Below are 22,607 nucleotides of genomic sequence, written 5' to 3'. Positions count from 1 at the left end.
ACACGTTTGACCTAAACATAGCTCCAGGCTCGCTGTGCGGACAAATCGTGATAAATGGACGATCCTGTTTAGCTCGCCAGACTGTTGGTCTGGTTTCTGGCGTGAGCAGTTGGCAACGATGAAAACTTTAACTCTGATCTTCGCTTTGACGTCTTGTGTAATCGCTGCCAGAGATCGTAAGTGTTATTTCACGTGTGTTTTGGTTCCGATTATTTTAAGAACGTGAAAATGACCCATGGTATTCAACCTGTGGGAAAGATAGAGTTTGTATTTAACTTTATACGTGGATGTGGCGTGTTGAAAAGTAACAAAGGAGCTGTTATACTTTAGGGTCGTAATAAAACCTATAAAATGCTTTGGAAAAGTAGGAAAAACTTCAGTCGTGTTCTTCCCTGCAGCCAGTCTCGTTAGCAAATGTAAAAAAATTAAATATTATTTTGTCGTCACAATTGAACAAAATAACGTAAAAGCTGCGCATCTAGTCGGGTCCACAGGTTATATTCATAATTACAATCACTTTTGATTTATGCTGGCATTCACACAGGAAGAGACACTGGATCGAATGCTATCGAGGTTGTCGCCGGATCTGAGGCTGCTAGCTTTTCGACCAACAACTTTCCTCTGCCGTATGACGACGATACCGAATGTTCTTGGTTAATCAGCGCTGGGGACGGCGAAAAAGTTCGCTTGAAGTTTGAGGTTATCGACACGGAAAGATGTTGTGACCTCATCACGGTAAGCCGATTTAACGAACATAGTCGTGAGAAGCGGTAAAGCAATGCTTAAAAACCCTACAAATGATGAGCTCTGGAGAGCGTCCGAAGATGTGACCGAAAAGTTTGAGAAATATATCTGCATAAAAATTGTGTTACAAATGCTGGCAGGCATGTTGTATTTTCTACCTTTAGGCACAATCAAATATACATTTTATTTTACCTACGTTTCGTCTGTTATACAACGAGGGTTTGAAGTGTATTTACGCCAGAAAGTCAGTTCCGTGCAAGTTTTTCGCAAACAGCTGTTCTCAATGATAAATTCTCCATGCAAATAGTTTTTTTTTTAATTCCTCAACGATCTAAATCAAATTTACGCTAACACAGGCGGTAGAAATCATAATCAAGCGAAAAGTGGTTACGGATGTCAAAATCAGTACTTGCGATAACGCGCCGACATTTGCCTCAACAGATACACGACGGGGGCAGCGCTGACTCACCGATATTGGCAACACTTCGCGGGAAACTCCCTGAACCTGCGAGCTACGTTTCAACGTTTCAGGAATTTTTCGTCACGTTCCGCTCGGATGATTCCGTCAGCGCATCCGGATTCAATGCCACGTACATCTCGGGTGATTTCCACTTAAATCCATCATGACAGTGTCAAAATTCATCTCCGTTATAAACTTTGGCGTATTATAAACTAAATCTATCAGTGTTGACAAGTTACACAAGAAGAAGCCCGAAGAAATTTGTCGTTATAATCGTGTTTTGAAACGCATTGTTTTTCAGTAATACGGACGATAGCTAATTGTGATCGAAACATATACACCAGAAAAACACGATCATAACGACAAATGAATTTTTTTTATGATATAACGTGTCGAAAATATCAGATACCAAGTGTTTGTTGCCCACAAGACTGTTTGGTGATTCTGATTCTTATTCAGAGAGTTCCATTTTGTTGTGTAGATTTAACGAAAAAAACAATTATTAAAACTTTGCTGTTTTTCCACTTTGCAGTTCCCGTGCAGGAATTCCTCCTCGAAGCCGAAGCCGCGGCACAAAATGTGACCTCGCCCAATTATCCGGATAACTACCCGAATAACTCGGCGATTTGTTGGACGATATCGGCTCCAAACGATCAACAAGTTCGCCTCTTCTTCCACAGCATTTCAACCGAACTGTGCTGTGACCAAGTCGTTGTAAGTCATAGAAATATGCCCTTATAAGGAGATATTGATGACATTTATATGCTTGGTCTTTATCGGGGTCTAATCCATAACTTGTACCTCGTTAAATTAAGTGATTAAGAAAGCTAGACTAACGTTATAAATACCACTGTTAGTTTCAAGAAATATTGAAAATACAGTTCAGTCGACTGTTCCTGTTATAACGAACATTAGCCTAATAGCCCCTCCTCAAACAATTTGTTTGTTTCAATCAAAATATTTTCCAGTTGTATGATCTCGATAAACCGCCCAGATTCGTGACTATTCTGAAAGGGACTTACCCACGTACGAGAAGACCTTACACGTCAACCTCGGGGAGATTTCTACTTTGTTTTTCAAGCGACGACAAACAGTCTATGAGCGGGTTTCGCGCCTCCTACATGGCAATCACGCGTAAGTGCATTTGCGCGCTGTGATGACGAAGGACTACATGAACATCAATGCCTGATAATTTTAAATATTAATCACTAACATTTTTGAGTGCGTGCTGATAATTAAACCAATGAATTTGTTGCTAGGTAAACAATGAGTAAAAGTAAGATTTGAGGAATAATGTTTTCCGTTTTACTTCGCCCGCTGCGTGGCGCCGTTTACTGTGTTGGTATTTTCATTTATTACTTATTATCGGGTGATTGGCATCATTGGTCAAGCGCCCGACCCGTACACCAAAAAGAAAACCTGATTGAGATTCGTGCCCAGGACTTCCTGGGTTCAAATCCCGGTGTGGTAAAAAAAAACACTTATTATTTTTGCAGCTATACCACCGCAGAAACGACCGACACCACTGCCGATAGGTATGGAATCTATAGTCATTATATTACATCAAAAATCTTAAAAAAAATCCAAGTTTTTCTTGTAAATGTAACCGAGTACAAAAAAGTTTCCACCCTGGTTCCGTGAAGGTAGCAGACGCGGGTGTTAGCACCATTGTCATAAATTTAAACCTTTCCCATAACTAAAACCGCAAAGGACATTTGAGACTAAAGATAAAGCCGCACTTAATATTATTATTATTGGTTTTGCACAAATAAATACTTTACTTTTGTTGTAATTCACGTGTTCCACTCAGGAGCATGCGGTGGCAATTTGACGGTACCCGAGGTGGGACACGCCGAGTTCCGCAGCCCCACCACGTGGCGACGTTACACCAATGACCTTCAATGTACGTGGATAGTACGGGCTGCGAATCCCAATCAGAAAATTCGCCTGTGGTTTCCTTACGTTCACACAGAGTCGTGTTGTGACTGGATAGTGGTGAGTCTAATATCCGTTGTGTTGTACTTCATGCGTAAAAAGTTTTGATTGAGCAGGGGAGTTGTTGTTTAACAACGATTGTTCGGACAGGTTAGGGACGGTCCCGACGGTAACTCCCCGAAAATGGGAACCATCAGCGGGAGTCCATTCAACTTTCATCGCTTCACGTCATCCAATGACGTCATACGCGTTGACTTCACAACTGATTACATCAATGTCGGAAGGGGATTCCGAGCGATTTACGAACTTGAAAAAAGTAAAAAATAAATATTTAAAAAAAGGTCGATCGACGAAGTTGGATCACGTTAGATTGTATAGCGAAGTTACTAGTTTAATAGTTATTACAAAAAACCTAATTTAATTTCTTTAATTTGCCGTGTCAGTCTCTGGTCTATGCCTATAATGCTTGCTGGTGCACTGCTTTTGTAAGAGACTGACTGGTAAATAACTTTATTATAGCACGAGCTTTCGCGAGCTTTATCTTGCTTCTTCAGGTGCTGTAAATGACCAAAAAACCTAATGTAAGACCTTCTTTCTCAATCTTTTTTCACATGTAACTCGTCAAATTCAACTACAACTCCTTTAAACCCAGACGACTCTGCGGCGTCCTCGTGTGGCGAGAATAATTTGATGGCCACCGCCCAACCGCAGTACTTTTCATCAACGAACTGGCCCAATGGTCCATACGACAATAACCAAAATTGCTCGTGGGTCATCCGTGCCCCCGCCGGCCGCATGGTGGCGCTTACGTTGTTGGGAGTCCTCACCGAACCCGTGTTTGATTCCATTAAGGTTTGTGCTGTGCTTGCAACGGTTTTAATCGGATCAAAATGTCATTTGTCCGGTGACACTTTTCATCAAGTATTTTTTTATTATCGCATCTTAGTAAAGAACTATGTAGATTCTATGTTAGGATCCAACTACAAATCAATCGAGCAACACTTGCTTACTTAAGAACGAATTTGTTAGATTCTGAACGGGGCAGAGACCACATCTCGTCGCATCGTGCAAGTGAACGGCCGGTTTTACATTAGGATAAGCGCGGTGGGACCAGCTGGGGTTCTTCGCGTTGAGTTCAAAACCGACGACAAAATCCGGGCCGGTGGATTTCGAGCCGTCTACAGATTCGTCACCGATACCCAGGAGTTTCTCAGGTTGCTTCAGCAGGGAATCTACAGGAAGTAAAATCAACTTGACCACCTTATATTCGTTTTGCATTTTGTGTTGAATCGTTTTTACCACTTGCAAATGCGATTTAATTGTTTGTTGTTCATCTTTACCAAAATAAACGTTTCCATTGCAAACAGATAGGACTCTGTGATAAAAGTATCAGAAACTCAGTATCTGATAATTTCGACAAGTTACATCAGAAAAAACTCTCAGTCATTTGTCGTTATCAATTTCGCCTATAATTAGGAATAAATTTAGCCTATACAGTTAGGAATCAATTTAGCCTATAATTAGGAATCAATTTAGCCTACAATTAGGCATCGTCAGTATCACTTATTCAAATAGTCTTTCTGTTGTAAACAACTTTATTTCATCCTGATTTGCGTTGGCTGCAGCAATTCATGCTCAAATTTACACAAGGAGCATTAGTCGCCAAGCAACGAACACCATAAGCTTTTAATTTTGTTTATAGCATTATGGTATGTTAAACATATTATATTTGTCTTAGTTTGAGTCCTTTATGGGGTTTTAAAGACGTTCAGAAATCTTTTTGTTATGTATACGGCATGCGTTGGTTCGAGCTCGATCAAGCTTTTCCTATGTTGCAAACAGAATCAGGTCTAATTATAAAGTGTGTACGTGATTAAACGTTTTCGTCCCAAAACTGACCAGTGCAATAAAACGCCAGAGGCAACTACAGTTAATAAGCCAGCGGACCTGATTTGCACTGTACCCTAACCCACTTGGGTAGTTCCGGTACAAGTATTGATTATGTTAAAGGAGTTTAGTGAAAATTATAATTGGACCTGTCGAAAGATTAGCTTCCTTTCACGTGAGACTGTCATGATATTGATCAGGATGTTGTCAGTGCAAGGTAACGCGTGGAATGATGCGACAGGTTAAGCTTCAGCATTGTCGCAACATAAACCGTAACGTTGACCTATTTCTGACAATCTTAAACCGTCGAGCAGACAGGAGTCAGGTTGCTCACCACTAGTTCCAGAAAAAACAACCACGTCATGCTTCAACTGTAAGGCGTATATTGACACGTGCTATCGATAAAATGGACACATAAACAGCATACAAGCCTATTATTTTGGCACCTCTTTTATTTGCCTCCAAATGGTGGGGTATTTTAAACTGTTTTACATAAACCAGTTTGTCGCCTGTAACGACAAGTGGGAACGGTTTAACCCGGTGCAGATGTCAGCCACTAACGGGTGTCGGCAATACCTCCTTGGTAGGCAAACACAAGTGCGCATTGCACCGTGACGGAATACCTTCTTCATGCTAAGTTTATCGTCTCACTCCTTCGAATGGAGGATATGGAGAGAACGCCTGATGTGTTTGGAAGTTCGACCACAATCTTTGGAAGGCATTTGGAAAGCGATCATTTGTTGCTGGGGCTGTATTTCGACAAGCGCGGATCAGGCAGTTTTCGGAAGAGAACACGGCGCTTAATTGGCATTGTGCTGACTTGGAGTTTCGCGGCGTTGTTTGCACAAACTTTGACGAATGTGTATGCAGCGAACCGAGGCCACTTGAACAGGGGCGCACTGTTTATGCGGACGTGTGTGCAGCAGTCGTAGGTTTTGATGGGAGGCCACCAAGCTTTACCTCATATATGTATAAGACGTTAAAGTTAAAACGGTTTGCGACGTTCAGTATGTTGTGTTTCTGCTGGTGTTAACGAAGGGTTTCGCACAAAAAAGGTTTGTCGGCGTGGCAGCGTCGAGTTCCGCGAACCGTTGTAAATTCCTGACGAGTAAATTTCAAGATGAGGTTTCATTTACGTCGCGAAGTGTTTCAAGTACGCGGTTTAAAATCTTTAAATTGGTTTTTCCAGTCGCACTTCAGTTTTAGAGTTATTTTACCAGCAATGTACTCTAACAGTATGCCCTCTGGTCTTTTTCGGTTGAATTCACAACCATCAACTTTTCTCCAGTACAACGCCGACCACCTTTAATCGTGACCTTTCTTTTTCATTCGTTTCAATTCGGCTGCAAATTTTCGATTAACAAAGTTGTTGAAAGCTGAGTCTTCAGTCGGGGTTTGTGGTTTCATGCCTCGTGCACTGTTAGACGAGTCATCATGACGAAGCATTTTGACGAAGTTTGTGAGCGGCGTTCTAGCATGGTTTGGGGTGAATGCAATTAAAGCTTGTTTGACAATTTGTAACGTTTGTGTGAGCCAGTTTCACCAAATCAATAAAGCACAAAAATAAGGTTCCCGGAATTCAGCACGATGGGTAGTTCCATCGTGATGTAATTATCGCTATATGTCTCACTATGCTAAGTAGGTAGCAACCTCATGGTGCTTAACGCGCTCACGCTACCCGGAAATCCACGTAACAATGTTTCAAACGTTATTCCCGGACGTCCGCCAATACGTATTTTAATTGGATTTTTTTTCAATTATTGTGGCAGACATAGTGGCAGTCTCTTACGCACCATTTGCCTTTTTGATTACGTTATTTCGATCACTTGGTTTTGAGGTGTTAATAGCGGCGCCTTGTTGTAAATGTAGTTTGGAGACCAATTTAAACCGTTCATAAATCTTTTGGCCGTTAATAATCTTTTGATTTAGTGAGCAATGGTGTCACGTTTGTACTTTCTAGCCAATTAGTTGGTGTTTGTTCGAGATAGAATCTGATTTTGCTAATTTTCTGTTCCTCTTTCATTTTGACGAATTTGCTGTTCAACAACATGTGTAAGTACATCATTGTATTCGTAAAACTCCTAATAAAATATTTCATTTCTTCACAAAATAATACTTTTTGTCCTTTATGTTTGTAACAATGCAGCAATGCAGACGAAATTGCTGCCTTGTGCATTTGTATTCAAAGTCGCTTTTTGTTTTAAATGATTTTAGCGCAACGTGTGGAAACCATCGCCAAACATTTGGAGCCTTCGTGCTGCAGAGCCTCCACGGGTCCGGGTTATGCAACGCCCAAGGATGCCATGAAGGGGCCCAAGGAAAAAATACTCTACATACCTTGTATTTACAGGTAACCAGCAGCGTATTATTATGCATTACCTTGCTGATTGGGAGGATTTTTTTTTTAATACCATTATGTGGCACTTGAAGGACACTTCCCGTCAAAATTTAACACCTGCCAGCAAGCTTTTTTGTATAGAATTGTAAGGTTCTTGGTACAAAAGGACAATTCTTTGTATAGTAAACAACAAAAAACTTTATCTTATGAAACACCTAACAGGTCAAGTGGGCCAGCTCAAAAAATTAAACACAATTCTAATAAACGTATTTTCCCTATCCAACTGAGTAGGCTTTAGTGCTAACGGTGTTTAAACATAACTTTGTTGTGGTTAACGAAATTCCGTAAACAAGTCAATGTGAATTTATGCTTACATTTCTCTTCCACCGTTGGCAGGAACACTGACATCAACGCTCCTGACTATTTGGCAACCGTGGATCTCGACGAAAATTCTCCCACATACTGTCAGGTGGGTATTTTAAAATATAACAAACAAAATTGTTGAGAGATGCATTCTCGATGGTGAATTAGTTAAATCAGACTTAACTGCTGCTAGAACAGTTAAATTAGTTGTCGCAATTGCTATTAATGTGGTCAGTTGGCATTTGGTCATTGCAGAATCTCAGTTTGATACATGGGGGCATAAAAGATTTCCAGACGGGCGTAAAACCCTGCGCGTAATTTGAACGTTGAGTTTCCAATTGTTTCCGCTATCATGAAGTATTGCTTCCATCTGTTGGATGCGATGCCAAGTTCTGCAAACTCATTCAATGCAATTAGGGCACAAATTTCTGCAAACAGAATTTTGTTACAAAACGCACTAAAAGTGTAAAGGTCGATTTCCTCATAATCCACCTGGGTTGCCTTGGTTACAAACTGAAGGTTCACACTTTTGTTTGGCTTAAAAGCAAATGTATTTGTTGTGATTTCAAATACTGTTTTAGCCAATCCAAACGTTATCAATTATCAACAAGTTCAACGTAAACGAAGGTGAAAACGTGCATAGAATTTACCTGTACGCCTGACGTAGGTCATACACCGTCTTGAAATGCCGAACATGAAGGATGAGCTCCACCACACTGGATGGAATGCGTGCAGCAGTTGTTTCCACGACCCGACAAAACGTCGCAACCTTTTCATCATGCCCGGTCTCGTGTCAAGCAGGCTTTATGCGGTCGACGTGACAAGCAACCCAAAGAAACCGGTTATTGCGAAGGTACGATCAGGATTGTGTTTCTAAGCAATTTTCCCGAACTGGCGTTACGCCATATTAATGTCGATGTTATGTTTCATGTAATCGCAGTAATGCATCTTGCAAGTAGCTGATCCAGCTATGCTGCAATGCCTGCTGGACAGCGAAGCCTGTAAACCTTAATAACGTGTTAATATGTTTTGAGAATCGCCAGTTTGTCACTTGTCACTTTAACCGGGCTTCGCAGACTGTGGAACCTGTTGAAATATTCCACAAGACTGGGTTGGCCAATCCACATACAGTCCATTGTATCCCAGGTGGTCAAATTATGATCAGTACGATTGGGGATCCTTCTGGAAATGCAAAAGGTGAAATTTTGTACATGCCTCTTTCCTTCTATCTATTAGGACTTAATGGTTAGGCTATAGAAAAGAACTGCATTGAAGCACAGGCCTTCAATAATTCAAAGCTCCTCTGGCAAGAAAACTACTTGTTTGGATGACGCTTCGGTCGTTCTTGTTTATTTGACATTTCCACAAAATCTGTCTGTAAACGACAGCATTGTGTTTTCGACATTTCCCATTCCTATATAGGAAACTTTATGTATATTAACCATATCCACTGTATTTTTATGGTTAAAAACATTCAACCAAGACTGGGTTTTGTGTCAGGTGGTTTCGTCATCCTCGACTCGGAGACATTTGAGCTGCAAGGAAACTGGGAGCTTCCGGGCAACAACACAGAGTTCGGATACGACTTCTGGTACCAACCACGTCATAACGTCATGATAAGCACCGGATGGGGAACTCCCAAGAAACTTTTGAGTGGATTTAATCCCAAAGATGTGGAAGAAGGTAATTCAACAATTACATCTTAAAAACTCTCACCTTTATCTCAAGATCATACCATTGATTTGTGTCTGAAATATTTTATTCTGGAGCCACTATAGGCCTCGAGTTTAATCTCCTGATCGGCTGATTTTATGTAAAGACGTTCACTCGTCTTATTGCACAACACGCTATATTTTTTCTCGTTTTGCAGGACATTACTGCAGATCGTTGTATGTGTGGGATTGGAATAGAAGAGAAAGAATTCAGGTAAATTGAGCGTTTAGCGGGTGAACTTATAAATTACCCCCATGGAAAAGTATCGTTTCATCCACAGGGATCATCTCCCAATTGCTCTGGTTCCTTGATTTTTCGGAATCTAGCCCTATGGTTCACATTGTACTCTATCAGCGACACCATTTATTTTGATAATAAGTCAATATAATAAAACTACCAGAAGTTCGAATGTGAAACTTATTATCATGCAGGATATCGACCTCGGTCCGGATGGAATGATTCCTCTTGAGATTCGCTTTCTCCACGATCCGTCAGCAACCGAAGGATTCGTCGGATGCGCGCTGAGCAGCACCGTCTTCCGCTTCCACAAAACTCCGGTAAAACGACGCGATTTTTGTTTATCGATTTATCAAACTTTGACCCTTGTGGCGGTATTTCTTGTCGCAAAGATGTGTATAATTTGTTGTTTATATGATTTCTATGATTCGCCGAAGAAGTCAGCCTGATTTGACGTCCCAGTTAACAAACTCCAACAGTTCTGCAGTTCATTTTTATGCCGAAATGCATAAACGTACTTAATTTGCTATTTATCGAAATATGTCTTGCCACATATCTTTACTTTTTCTAAACAATATTCTTTATCAAACGTAGGCAGGGGATTGGAAAGCCGACAAAGTCATCAGCATTCCTCCAAAAAAAGTCGAAGGATGGGCCCTTCCTGTAATGCCTGGTAGGATTTCTATTGTAACTGTCAGTAACATAGCAACGATTTTCTACATTACGTAGGCTGGTTTTACCATTTTTCTCTACAGCTGTTGTATGACATTAACATTTAATACCAAAGCCGGCAGATTTAAAACAAATGCAAGATTATTTCGCTTCTAAATGGGGTTAATTGTGCACAAGGTCCTTCTTTCTATTTCTCTTGAAGGATTTCTGTGTTTATTTGTTTATTCTGAGATCATTTCGATCATCACAACGAGCTTTATGAGATCATTAAATGACGTATGTATCTAGTACACGGAGCCAAGCACTTGACCGATGGTTTTAAAGGCTTGGTTTACAACAAAGCTTACTGTGGACCCTGTTGCACACCACCGGCCATTTACACAACTTCCCATAGTGTTTGCTCACCCTCTTGATAAAAATAAACTCACGATGTCAGCATTTTTTCTGTAGTGTTTAAAGGCCGTTTGTTTGGACGGATCAATATTTGTTTGTGGGCCCTAATTACTTGTCAACGGGTTTCAACTGAAGGTAGCACTTACGTCATGTAATGTTATCAGTCAGACATGTTAGATATATCTGTAACGATATCCTGTTGACGATGAATATACTTGATGTTAACTATTTCATAATCCACGTCTTTGTGAGTGTTTTTAATGTGCGAATTAAACAGTCAATAGCGCTTTTTGCTCAACATGCAACTTGAAATTTGTGCAAATACTAAACGCATGGTGGGCGATGGCGGGAGTAAGCTGCAACGAGGTGAGTCCTCTATCAGATGTCAAGGTCACCTTGACGCATTTATACTTTGTCGTTTAAATTTGACCTCATAGGAGTTCCCCAATGACAAACAAGCCGAGTTATCGCAAAGTTGACATTTCCACCGCGGTTCGACAATTTTCGTTGTATCAGCGTTTTTCAAGAGGCTCCTTTTCTTGGCTCGGCAAACTTGCTTAGCTGTTTCGAGCATTTTCTGCCGGAGAGTCAGCACGCACTGCTTGGCTTTTGTGGTTTAAAGACCGACGATGCGGCCAAAATACAGTTTGCGGATACGGTTTGTTGGGCTTTAGTAGACTTGCCTACGTGATCCATTCCAACAAAAGAACTTATTGAATGTTAACACTTGACAAACTTTGATTAGGAGCGAAATACAAAGGACATTTACACGTTTTTAATTTCGACTTCTTTTAACACGTGATGTTGTTTGCGCCCTCGCGCGCAACCTTGTTTGGTTACATATTCTTTTTACCACGCGTTTTGTATGTGATCAACAACTTTTAACGTTGCATTCTCAAAACTCAGCCACTTATCTAGATCAAATGTGTGTGTGATATACTAGGTATTGCCTGTTGCATAAGCAGAAATGTCCACAACCCTTTTAGATCTTTTGTGCAGCAGTAAAGGGTGAAAAATATATCCTATATTATATTGACGGCTTGATCATTAATTGCTCATTAATTTGTGGTGTCTGGCCCTCGGTTTACTTTGCTACATGAAACTGCTGCAACTGTCATGTATTTCAATTAGGCAACAAACATCGGTTTAATTTCAGATAAAGTATTTTTGAAAAAATCGACTTCGCAAACTTCCCATAAGCAATCGTCAGGTTTATTGACGTCCTTACAGATAACAGACAACCGAAAAGGTATTTTTCCTGATCGCACTGAGGTGGTTTAATCCCAGTTTAACAGCAGATATGTTGGCAAACTGTGGGTGGTTCATGGTTGATGGATGGATCTGTGACATTAAGTAGACTTTAACCCAGTTCGCGCCAAGCCTTAAATATGTTGTGTTGCGCATGTAGATTATTTTTACCTGGATTCAAACTTTCACCAGGGAATCCCGCGCAGTTCTCATCAATGACAAGGGCATTTTGGTTTGATTGTCAGAGCATTTTGGTTTGATTGTCAGATATCAGATTAGCTTGTAGCTGTTTCCTGTGTGTTGACATCAGATTTACGTGGTGCGAAGCAAAAAATTCTTGTTTAGAATAATTTGCAACTATCTGGACACCAATTGCATTACCTCAGGTCGAATAACCAGTTTGAGCGTTATCACCTGACCCACTCTTGGCGCAGAACATTTTATCTTGTATCACAAACATTGACACGAGTTTTCTGCCGAGCTGTTAATCTCCCTTCGTTTAATTATCAACATCAGCAAATATTTGGAAACTTCGCCCACGGCCGCTTTAGCCAAAAATGACCACACGGTTCATGACTAGATAATGCTCCAATGAGAAGTGGAGGGCAACACAACGCAAATAAATAAGCCACGACCTCTGTCTTACGATATGTTACTTTGTGTATATATGTTAGTAGGGTTACACGCATTTTTGCATGCACTGAAACAAGAAGAGTCGATTGTTTGAATTGACCACACTCGGCCCTTTTAACGAAGCCCTGAATGCAACTCCCACTTTTGCAGGCCTGATCACAGACATCCTTCTCTCGATGGACGATCGCTTCTGCTACTTCTCGAATTGGTTGCACGGCGACATTCGCCAGTATGACATCACGGATACAAGTCGGCCGAAGTTGGTTGGGCAGATCTTTTTGGGTGGAAGCATTTGTTCGGATGGGAATGTTAAGGTATTTTCCCTGTACAAGTTTTGGCCCAACTTAACACAGTTTAAAAAGCAGACAAATAAATAACCATTTTTAAGTGCGATAATACGGAAGAGAAACGCCAGAGCCAAATATGCTATTCGTGAGAGCAAACGTTTCGAGCAACTGCTGTGGTCATTGCTGTAAACCAAACGTTACAGGCTAACCCAGGCATTCTCACGCTTCAAGCTCTACCGCGCGCCTTGCTGCAACTCAAGTTACCTCACAGCACTGACGTCGAACAGTAGTTATTTGAAACGCTTGCTCTTACCCGCGTAAATAACAATTCACTTGGTGGCTTTCTGTGTCACCCAATGCCTGAGTTTAAGAAAACCATTCATGGCCCACTCGTTCAAGCGAAGGAATAAAAGTCCTAAACGCAAACGTTATTCTGTGGAACTGTATTCAGTAAAAAAGGTTTTAACTTCACGAAATCCAAACCTGACCAGCAACACTTCTTTGGCGTGATACAAGTAAAATGTCGATTTCAATTATTACTATGATAACTTTGTGTTCTTATTTTATAATACATGTTTCGCTTTATTAAGCAGAATCAGTTCTTATTCAAATGTTTTCTAAAAACAGAAGCATTGACACAAAGTTATCATGGTAATATTTGAAATCAACTGTATTCAGGTAACGGAGGACCAGGAGCTTACGGCTCAACCAGGGCCCGCTTTCATTGGAGGCAAGAAGATAGAGGGAGGACCACAGATGTTACAACTCAGCTTGGATGGTAAACGGCTTTACGTCACCACATCTTTGTACAGTGGATGGGACAAACAGTTCTACCCTAAGATGATGAAGTAAGGACACGTTTGAAATAGAAAAGCCAAAGCTAATATGCTATTAATCATGTTACCTTGAGTAAACGTTTCGAACAGTAACTACAGGACACGTTCTTCCTTATTATCGAAGCGAGGGTTTTCTTCGCGAAAGCTCGTGTACGTTATAATGTAAAAGTCAGTCTTCTCAAAGAGTCCCAAAGCAGGACAATTCAGTTCATTATTGTGGTTCGGTATAAATTTGGACGTATGTTGCATAAACTGGAAACACTTTGAACAAAACTAGAACAAAAACGCCATTCTGAAACCTTGGAACAATTACCTGGAAATCTTATCTCAAGTTGGTCACCTATCTTGCAATGTGATTGCTTATTCTCTAGGGCTGGATCCTTTCTGCTGCAAATCGATGTTGACACGGAAAAGGGAGGTCTCAGGTTGAACAGGAATTGCTTTGTTGATTTTGGCAACGAGCCACGTGGTCCGGTCCTCGCCCACGAAATTCGCTACCCTGGAGGCGATTGCACTTCTGACATTTGGATCTAGTGTGACGTCATAAAGATTTAGCTGGCGACTTTTTGTAATTTTGTAGCAGGTAATTAATGCTTGTTAAGCAAATTAAACGACTTTTCGGTAATTGAATACTTGTAGCAACGAATGAAACTTCCTACTGCTTTACGTAAGTGCTTTTACTTTTATCAAGTATTGTAAATGTTGCCTTGGGGTCCTTTCCATTTTTATTGATACGCGAAAAGACAAATTTGCCATTTTACCTGTAAACATAACACCGCTACTTACAATCTTATTCACTAAATTGTCCTGCTTTGGCACTCTTTGAAAAGACTGACTTTTTAATTATGTCGTACACGAGCTTTCGCGATTAACACTCGCTTCATCAGGTGTAAGTGGCACAAAGTGATACAAAAACAAGAGCAAATTCGGGGAATGATAAATGGACGATTTCGCTGGAGCAAACCAACGTACTCGTATCAACGTTCCTTTTATCTTTCCCCGAATTTGCTCCTGTTTTTGTATCACTTTGTGCCACTTACACCTGATGAAGCGAGGGTTACTCACGAAGGCTGGTGTACGTTATAATATCAAAGTCAGTCTTTTCAAAAGGTGCCAATCCAGGACAACTCAGTTGTAGACATAAGACTGATACAGCGCACTTTATAATCTTATTTACTAAACTCTCCTATAAACCCTTAGGTCATTTATGTGAACCAACTTCTGAATGACAGTTGTAATTGATGTTTTTGGCTGCTTCGTACTGATAAATCTCCCAAGTACTCGATGAGTAATGTACAATAAAATTTGCTTGTTTGTGTTAATTGAGGTGTTTATCAATCTTTACGGTTATAACGGTACATTTTACTGACTTTCTTCAACTTAATTTCAAGTTACGTTTTTTGTCTCTTTCGATATTTTAAAACATCAACTTGTAAATAAACGATCATCATCATCACCCAAGGGAAAATGTCATAAAGCCCACAGGTATCAGTATATTCTGTTTAGTGGTGGAGACAGATCTGCCTTCACAGATAATCATAAACTACTCGCAAAGTGTGGCGAGCGATCAGCTTCATCTTTTAATGTAAAGTACACAGGAATATTAATTTCGCACAAACGAAATCGTCCGATTCTGCACTCATTCTGTGCTGAGTTATGTGACAGTGTTGCGTCAAACTTCTTGCAAAAAAACAGTTATTCACTAAACTTATTGGAACCAAAATATGGAACAAGAACAATAAACAAGGCGTCGAAAATACTTAGAAATTAGTTAAAAGTACAAAACCTGCTTCAAGCCTAAAGCTCAAGTTTAAAAGAGAATTAGCAACTGTGTACATTTAATTGATGTCGCATTATATTATCTTTAATATAAACAAGATAGCCAATACAATGGTTGAGAACTTCACGCTACAGACGTTTCGATTGTTTTCATGCTACAGATTATATTATGTTGTTCTTCTCATGCGTGTGGACTCTATTAATCGCTCCTCCTGTCAATCGTACAAGCTCGGTAAACGATGGTCTCGAATACGGATGCCATTTCCAACATTTCGTCATGATGGAATACCTGGAGTTGAAAGGGGGTAAATGGATTGCGGACATATTGGAAAGTTAATCATTTTCTTGCGTCTCTGCTAAACAAAGTTGGTTTGGCAGGGTTTGCTTCCAACAGCATTTCAACAGACTTCGCGCAAATTATTTTCAAATTTAAACCACATACTCTTAACTTATAAATACGACGAAAACACGGCCAAATTATATGTTCGAGTGTATCCCAGTGGTAACCAGTGATGATAGTTTTTTTCTACACTGTATTATTCACAAAACCCTTGTAATGTTGTGACTGCATCACTTACATGGCAGAGGTACATGTGCTGGGCTGCTTCATTCTGTATCCAGACTTGAGTTTGTCAAGTAACTCATCAGGGGAAACACCGGCGTGTGGTGCGCATCCGAGCGTGACCATCTCGTACATCAGGTTTCCGAAAGACCAGCTGTTTGATTTTTAAGGCATAATTTAAAAAAATGGCAATAAAAACTTTATTCTCTGCGAGCACTTTTGGCTAGACATCTTTTGTTTCGTTTTGGAGAATCTTAATTCTATAAGCAAATCGTTGAAATTACAATAACAAGAATTTACATATTACATTTACTTTTTCCTCTGCCGTGGTTGCAATTAAAGAATTTGGCTTTCATGTTGATGAATCAAGACGACTGAATTAAACGACGGTTTCGCTCAACTGTGTTTACAAATTGGCCAAAGCGTGTTGTTCGTCACAACCACTGACTTGTGACGTAAGTGACTGCGGCGCTTATCGTTAGGCGGTCCTATGATAACTCACACATCGCTCTTGCTTGTGATTGGTTCTTTCCCAGACATCATGCGCTCGGGGCTAATCCACTTGTAAGGAACACAACGCTCTTGTTGGCCCTTTATCACGCCGTACCTTGGAAAAATTGGAGTTTCATACGTAGGGTCGTTTGATATTTTTGTAACAACAGTTGGAAATGATGGGATCTTTAGAAAAGGCCATGAACGTGAATGTCTTTTTGGTAATGTCAAGCTCAACGCATTGACTTTTAAACAAAAACCGACTTCATCGAAATGTATATATAGGAAGGAAGGAATGAAGCCGTTTGAAACATTAGGTTGTATGATAAGCAATGTCGAAACATTGGCGATCTGTCTGCAGCTTATACACAATTAGGCTGTATACTATGTGTTGGTATAAGTTTGCTTTGTATTCGTGATACAACGAAATAGGGAAATTACCGGTAAACGTCGTTTGCCAAGCCGAAGTCGGATATCTTGCAAGCCAAATTTTCGCCCACCAAGATGTTCCTTGCCGCCAGGTCGCCATGAATAATCTTTGATTTTGTGAGATATTCCATACCAGAAGCAACTTGTTGGGACATGTAGTAGAGAGACCGTTCTGTCAACTGATACGCTGGATCTTTGGCGCATTTTTCAGGCTGAAGAAAGATATTTGGTTGTTATGTTTTCTGATTTCAATGGTTCATTGTTTATGCATTAATGTTGTGTTGGATTAGGTGTTTTTAGTGCCCGGAAAACGTTTTACATCAATATTGTATTCATTTATGTTTTGACGCATTTAGATGGAACATTTAAGATGAAGGTCTGTCTGAGCACGAATTTGTAATGTCCAGTATTCTATACTTTTGGCAGTAATGTCAAACCTTATGTAAATGCTTGTGTATTTTTTATTTACAGGTGAATAGCACGTTGTCATTTTTTGCACATAGGGATGTGTTTGAATGGTTGCAAGTACCTTACATAAGCCAAGTCTCTGTCAGCTTTTTATATACAAAATTCATATCACCTAATTGACAGACTCATTCCATCACTTAAATCTACCTCTCTTGCATCCCAGAGGAAGTGGAGCAGATCTCCATACACGAGGAATTCCGTTACGAGGAGGATTGGCTTCTGGGTGGTGCAACATCCGATAACCCGGATGACGTTGGGGTGATCACCGATATTCAACATCAAACCGATTTCTGACAGGAAGTCGATCACGTGATGAGATGCCTTATCTTAAAGCAAGACACGAAATGTAAACAAAGTTTAGAAGTTATACATGAACCTTATTTGGTTCAACATGTCCAGCATTTTACTAAAGTTAGACATTCCATTCATAAAAAAGTCGTGACCAACTTTTCAGTCTTATCTGCATGGGAAGTGATCGTGACTTGTCACATGACTTCCTCCACTTCTTATTAGGGCGTAAAAAGAAACTTAGTCACATTCCAAATTCGTAAGTTCTTGTATTTAAATTATGACATTAGAACTGTAGTAATTTTTGGTTAAAATAGAGAGTAACATATAACGATCAATCGATGGCAAGATAATGTCGATAATGAATTTCTGGGGTAACTAAAATACGTGGACCATCTTTGTATTAGGGGCATGTTCCCTTTATTACCTTGTTTGTCTTAACTTTACCTTGTGACGTCTTAACAGCTACCATCTCCTTTACGTCGTTAACTCCCTTGCACGTTTTGTAGAAAGCGTTGTAAACGACACCGCAATTACCACGTCCGATGACGTCACAGATAATGATGTCATTTCTGTCGAGTTCCGGTTGCTCTCCGAACGTCGGCATGCAAACGTCCTATTACGTAAGAAAGCTTTTGTTACTTGCGAAGACAAAACGGAATAATACGAACACGACACAGAATATATGTCATAATAATTTGGTTCCAAATTGGAAAAATGTGTCACGTTTTTGCTGCATGGTAACCTTACGTTATTTCATTGTACACAAACATTACCCCCAAAACTGAAGGCATGCTTAAGGCGATATACGCTTGGAATGTTACTGATATTCGTACCCCTTTGTCACGGTTGTCGAGCAAAGCGGTTTTGTGATGTAGAGATTGATTGGCGACAAACTCCGACCACTTGATGTCGTGCGCGAGTCTCCTTCGTATCCAAATTCTCCTCGAAATGACGAAACTGATCAGCAAGAGAACGACTGCCATGGTGAGACAAATGACGACAATTTTTCCCAAACGACTCTCGCATTTCGATCCAAGTTTGAGTCTAAAATGTAATCGGTTCGTAGGAAACTGTGATTATTGGAAAATCGTAAAATCAGTTCTTAGCGTGTGAGATTTGATTGAACATTTCACTAACATTAAGGAGAGTCCAACTTACATACGGTAGATAACACTTTAAGATATATTAACTGGGAATTAAAAAATAGTAAAATTAATCATAAAACAAACTATAAACCCTGTTATCAGGGCTATCAACGACAAGGACTAAAGAATAAGCACGAAGCTTTTTAATGTCGAAATATCGGAATTTCAGGATATTTCTAGTTTTTCTCCAGAATAATTTTGACTTCTTTGAAGTTAGTCAATCAGAAAACGCCCAGCACTGGACAAATAACAACTAATAACCACTAACAAATAAACACGTTTAGAAGCTAAATATGATCACGCAAGTCCAAAATAAACACATTTTCTCAGAAATAAGCCCATTTTCTAAGATACTGCTTGTGAAAGCAAGCACAAATCTTAGAAAATACTACGGTTTTGGTAACCTGTCAATTATGGTGACTTATTTCTGTACAGTGTTTCAGGAAATATGCCTACCCGTCGCCATAAAACATGTTTGGACAAACACAGGTCGCCCCTCGTGCAGGCGCGGGTTTGTCAGTGCAGCGAGCGTGCTCGACACAAGGGTTTAGGTGAGGTGAGCAGTAATCCTCATCAACACATCCCGAACCAAAGCGACCTGTGTAAATACGGTTGTTCATATGCGTGTTGGAACTTGCACACATAATCTCATACAGGTTTAAGTGAAGATTGTTGTACAGCATGTGCTTCGTAAAAACAGACTGTTTTCATGCTTTTAGGTCTCAGCAATTCGCAAATTACTCTCCAAACCCTGACTGACTATTTCACGTTGTAATGACTGTCGTAGTTTGGATGCTGCTCTATTAAGCCCGTTTCCCCGTTGATACACAATTAGCCAAGCCGCAGCTTTGGAACAGTATGGTGGTTTTTGTCGGCAGTCGCCACAACGTGGAAACATCTTGTTCTGACCGGTTATTTTGTTGGTAAGAAGCTTGTAATGTTTTTTGTATCACTTACGTCCTCTGTCTATTCCGTTGCCATGGTAACCGACGCTGCAAACACAAGTTGCATTCCACGCACTCTCCTTGTTGGCAAGACAACGAGCGCGCCGGTCGCAAAAGTGCAAGGATCGATCGCAAATGTTCACGTCTAAAACAGGCCACCATTACCTTCAAGTTGAATGCTTCAACTACTTATTATTACTTCCCCACATTTACATTACATTCATGGTTTAAACTTCATGTGACTGTTTGTAATTAGCATATTAAACATGTAATTACGGAGGTTGTTCTCTCTTTTAGTTTGTTAACCTCAATTCCCCTTCCAAGCCTCAATCGGTATCGTAGGTATCGCACAGGAGACAATAGTGCTAAACATACGCACCCGGTGTCCGAAAACTAAACAGTTCCCGGCAAATGCCCGACACGCATGAGGTGCTTTTTCCAGAGTGATACACCGATATTCGCACTTGGTAGTCGGTGGAGGGCGCCAGAGAGGTCAGGTTTGCAGAGTAGGTCCTCGAGGCGTCGAAACACTCTTTTGCACCCCAGATCCTTTTCGTGACGTTTGTCTACGGAATGACGTCACAGTTACGTCAGGACGTGACTAATATTGCTTGGTCTTACCGAATCATTTTTAACAAAATAGCGCCTGCTCAAAGATATGCGAACGTCATATTTGATAATATGTTCTTGCGTGATTGGTGGAAGCCATTGGATTGGGACGCTTACAGATTGCTTGTCGACGTCAATTACAGGCCGATGGAAAGTTACGTCACGGACTGTGTAATCGGTGACGTTTGCTCCTTTAATAACACATAAAGGTGTTTATATAGCTCTTAAAAAATAAAAAAAATTGACAAATTCGGTATTTAAGAACTTACTGCAGCAAATTTCTGCAGCGTTCGCTGCGTGCATTCCCTTCCTTATTAAAATTTCAACGCAACTCGGGGACTTGGAATTAAATTTCTTTATCGGCTTCGTTCCAACTGAAATTCTGGAAACGCAATGAGGAACTTTTGGGGTTAAATTCAAACGTAAACAAGTCCTTACCCCGCGTATGGATAAACTGTAAACACGTAGGATTGATCGAAATCTGTGTTGAACGTTAGGATCCGAACGTTCTGTAAAAATAGGAAGCGTTAGGACCAATGATTTAATTAACCATGCTGGGATAACGCAGCAATCTGGCCTCGTATTAAATTGTGATGTGAAGGTGTATCGATTGTGCTAGTGATGGAGGCCTATTGCAATTTAAACAAAGATATGCTGTGGTTTTAGTTGGCACGTTTGCGCGCTTGTGTCACAATGGTATCACCCTCAAGTTTTTTTCTATCGGTCCAATATTAAACAAAATGTGAGACTGCTGGATGTATGTTGGCTCTTATTGTTTACGTGAAAATGTTTTAAATAATCGTTCAAAATACGGTAGAAATGCGGCATAAAATAACACTCAAACCTTGCAATTAAACTCTGAAATTAAAGCAAGAACGCAAACCACTTGCCGGCTGGATGCTTATCATGTTGTGATCCACGACCCAGTCTTCAGTTCCCTTGCAAAATCTCTTCGGTATTAAACTGCAGTTCGGTTGGCATGCGCAGTAGCTACCCCCGGTGGACGCACAGTCGGTTGCAACAGAACAAGTTGCATTGTTTGACCTCACCCAGAACTGCTTTGACCTATTCAGCAATGAAGTTAATAGTTTTTAATGTAGTAACTCACCCAAAACATTGCGTGATTTAACTCACGGTTTTGTAAAGTTTTAACATGACAGAGTCTAAACAAAGCTGGAATTTAAAATTTCCAGCAGGCCTTTTGGTTGTGTTACCTCAACATTCTTATTGCAATAAAACTAACTGTCCAACAAAAATATTTTACTGTTTTTTTTCAAAGTGGGCGTTTCGTTGTTTTATTTTGATCAATGCAATGAATGACTTTACAAAAGTAACAGAAATGATAACCATGGTAAAAGTCTCTTATAAATCAAACCTGAGGTTGCAAACATTGACCGGAAGAAGAGATTCCGAACTTTCCCCATCCGAAGACTTTCGCATGTGAATCAGAAATCCATCAAGTTCAATCACTGAAAGAAGAAAAATACGTAGAATTGCAAAATCCGCTTGATAGCTATCTTTGGGTCATATCAAAAGAAATTCTAAACGGCAGCTGGAGCAGTATTAAAAGGTTGTCACGTGACTCACGTTCCGCTCCGATGACTTCAAATTCAGCAGTTAACGTGAGTTGAGGAATGGTTGCGTTTGAGTTGAACTGAGATGAGTGAACAAACTTTGTTTTGATTTTGACCCGATCCAACAATCCTGCAAGATAACACGAAGGTCTTGTCAAAATGCCTTAGCTGCTCTTTAAACGATTTATTTTGACAGTAAATTGTCTTCAAAGATAAACAAGTTTGGCATGCGTCGTAAAAGATGTGTTTTTTTTTCAAATTTTCACGCGATAAAATAGAACCAAGCATTTTTACATTTTACACAATAACAACCTACTGTTTCCGCACAAACGTTGGGGAAGCGATTCCACGGAGGGAAAAAACACAAAACAACACATTGTAAATATTAACGCCCTTGACCTCATGTCTGCCTCGGTCGGTTACAGTCTTTTACCAACTCTAAACTTTAACGTCGTCAACTGCGCCAAGCTATACTGTGTATACTTTCTTCTGTAGTAGTGTAATGGAAATAAACGCTTATTTTCGGCCGCACATTCGTGCTACAGACGTTATATTGGTATTGAAGCGT

General features: G+C 40.2%; 4 protein-coding genes across 4 annotated transcripts; 2 read left to right on the top strand and 2 right to left on the bottom strand.

The window, feature by feature from the left end:
• The first annotated feature begins 80 nt into the window (after positions 1–80).
• LOC145894949 (scavenger receptor cysteine-rich domain-containing protein DMBT1-like) lies at positions 81–4,499 on the top strand. Its single transcript, XM_082983673.1, has 10 exons — positions 81–176; positions 545–735; positions 1,186–1,345; positions 1,737–1,918; positions 2,173–2,338; positions 2,701–2,739; positions 3,015–3,199; positions 3,290–3,455; positions 3,792–3,991; positions 4,169–4,499. The coding sequence occupies exons 1-10, from the start codon at positions 119–121 to the stop codon at positions 4,382–4,384; spliced, it is 1,563 nt and encodes a 520-aa protein (XP_082839799.1). The 5' UTR covers positions 81–118; the 3' UTR covers positions 4,385–4,499.
• A 2,457-nt stretch (positions 4,500–6,956) lies between these two features.
• Positions 6,957–15,068, top strand: LOC145896049 (methanethiol oxidase-like). Its single transcript, XM_082984855.1, has 12 exons — positions 6,957–7,078; positions 7,241–7,376; positions 7,761–7,833; positions 8,395–8,580; positions 8,804–8,924; positions 9,228–9,410; positions 9,598–9,653; positions 9,872–9,997; positions 10,272–10,350; positions 12,774–12,937; positions 13,589–13,758; positions 14,118–15,068. Exons 1-12 carry the CDS (start codon positions 7,075–7,077, stop codon positions 14,278–14,280), a joined length of 1,461 nt encoding a protein of 486 aa, XP_082840981.1. The 5' UTR covers positions 6,957–7,074; the 3' UTR covers positions 14,281–15,068.
• A 315-nt stretch (positions 15,069–15,383) lies between these two features.
• LOC145894945 (tyrosine-protein kinase STYK1-like) lies at positions 15,384–19,957 on the bottom strand. The gene is made up of 9 exons (XM_082983667.1): positions 19,870–19,957; positions 19,369–19,510; positions 18,601–18,811; positions 18,212–18,380; positions 17,624–17,802; positions 17,021–17,220; positions 16,590–16,694; positions 16,104–16,241; positions 15,384–15,814 (listed from the first exon to the last, which is right to left on the bottom strand). Exons 2-9 carry the CDS (start codon positions 19,383–19,385, stop codon positions 15,688–15,690), a joined length of 1,146 nt encoding a protein of 381 aa, XP_082839793.1. The 5' UTR covers positions 19,386–19,510; positions 19,870–19,957; the 3' UTR covers positions 15,384–15,687.
• A 264-nt stretch (positions 19,958–20,221) lies between these two features.
• On the bottom strand, positions 20,222–22,476 carry LOC145894660 (uncharacterized). Its single transcript, XM_082983291.1, has 8 exons — positions 22,356–22,476; positions 22,053–22,169; positions 21,841–21,934; positions 21,356–21,530; positions 20,904–20,974; positions 20,735–20,847; positions 20,478–20,656; positions 20,222–20,422 (listed from the first exon to the last, which is right to left on the bottom strand). The coding sequence occupies exons 1-8, from the start codon at positions 22,441–22,443 to the stop codon at positions 20,222–20,224; spliced, it is 1,038 nt and encodes a 345-aa protein (XP_082839417.1). The 5' UTR covers positions 22,444–22,476.
• Between the last annotated feature and the right edge of the window lie 131 nt (positions 22,477–22,607).

The sequence above is a fragment of the Ascidia mentula genome, chromosome 3 (genome assembly GCF_947561715.1).
Source record: "Ascidia mentula chromosome 3, kaAscMent1.1, whole genome shotgun sequence".
In the NCBI taxonomy this organism is placed as follows: Eukaryota; Metazoa; Chordata; class Ascidiacea; order Phlebobranchia; family Ascidiidae; genus Ascidia; species Ascidia mentula.
Note: the sequence above shows the minus strand (reverse complement) of the source record. Positions and strands in the feature narration are given on the sequence as shown.

What these genes read in the sequence shown, in the direction of transcription:
- LOC145894945 (XM_082983667.1), bottom strand. An exon ending in TCGACAACCGTGACAAAGGG is followed by an intron (nt 18,381 to 18,600) that starts GTACGAATATCA and finishes CTTACGTAATAG; the next exon opens with GACGTTTGCATGCCGACGTT. An exon ending in AGCACATGTACCTCTGCCAT is followed by an intron (nt 15,815 to 16,103) that starts GTAAGTGATGCA and finishes TTTCAACTCCAG; the next exon opens with GTATTCCATCATGACGAAAT.
- LOC145896049 (XM_082984855.1), top strand. An exon ending in AGAAACCGGTTATTGCGAAG is followed by an intron (nt 8,581 to 8,803) that starts GTACGATCAGGA and finishes CGGGCTTCGCAG; the next exon opens with ACTGTGGAACCTGTTGAAAT. An exon ending in TTCTACCCTAAGATGATGAA is followed by an intron (nt 13,759 to 14,117) that starts GTAAGGACACGT and finishes CTTATTCTCTAG; the next exon opens with GGCTGGATCCTTTCTGCTGC.
- LOC145894949 (XM_082983673.1), top strand. Translation starts at nt 119, where the DNA reads ATGAAAACTTTAACTCTGATCTTCGCTTTGACGTCTTGTGTAATCGCT. An exon ending in TGTGCTGTGACCAAGTCGTT is followed by an intron (nt 1,919 to 2,172) that starts GTAAGTCATAGA and finishes AATATTTTCCAG; the next exon opens with TTGTATGATCTCGATAAACC. An exon ending in CCGTGTTTGATTCCATTAAG is followed by an intron (nt 3,992 to 4,168) that starts GTTTGTGCTGTG and finishes CGAATTTGTTAG; the next exon opens with ATTCTGAACGGGGCAGAGAC.
- LOC145894660 (XM_082983291.1), bottom strand. Translation starts at nt 22,443, where the DNA reads ATGAGGTCAAGGGCGTTAATATTTACAATGTGTTGTTTTGTGTTTTTT. An exon ending in TGAAGTCATCGGAGCGGAAC is followed by an intron (nt 21,935 to 22,052) that starts GTGAGTCACGTG and finishes TTCTTCTTTCAG; the next exon opens with TGATTGAACTTGATGGATTT. An exon ending in GTCAATGTTTGCAACCTCAG is followed by an intron (nt 21,531 to 21,840) that starts GTTTGATTTATA and finishes ATTGCTGAATAG; the next exon opens with GTCAAAGCAGTTCTGGGTGA.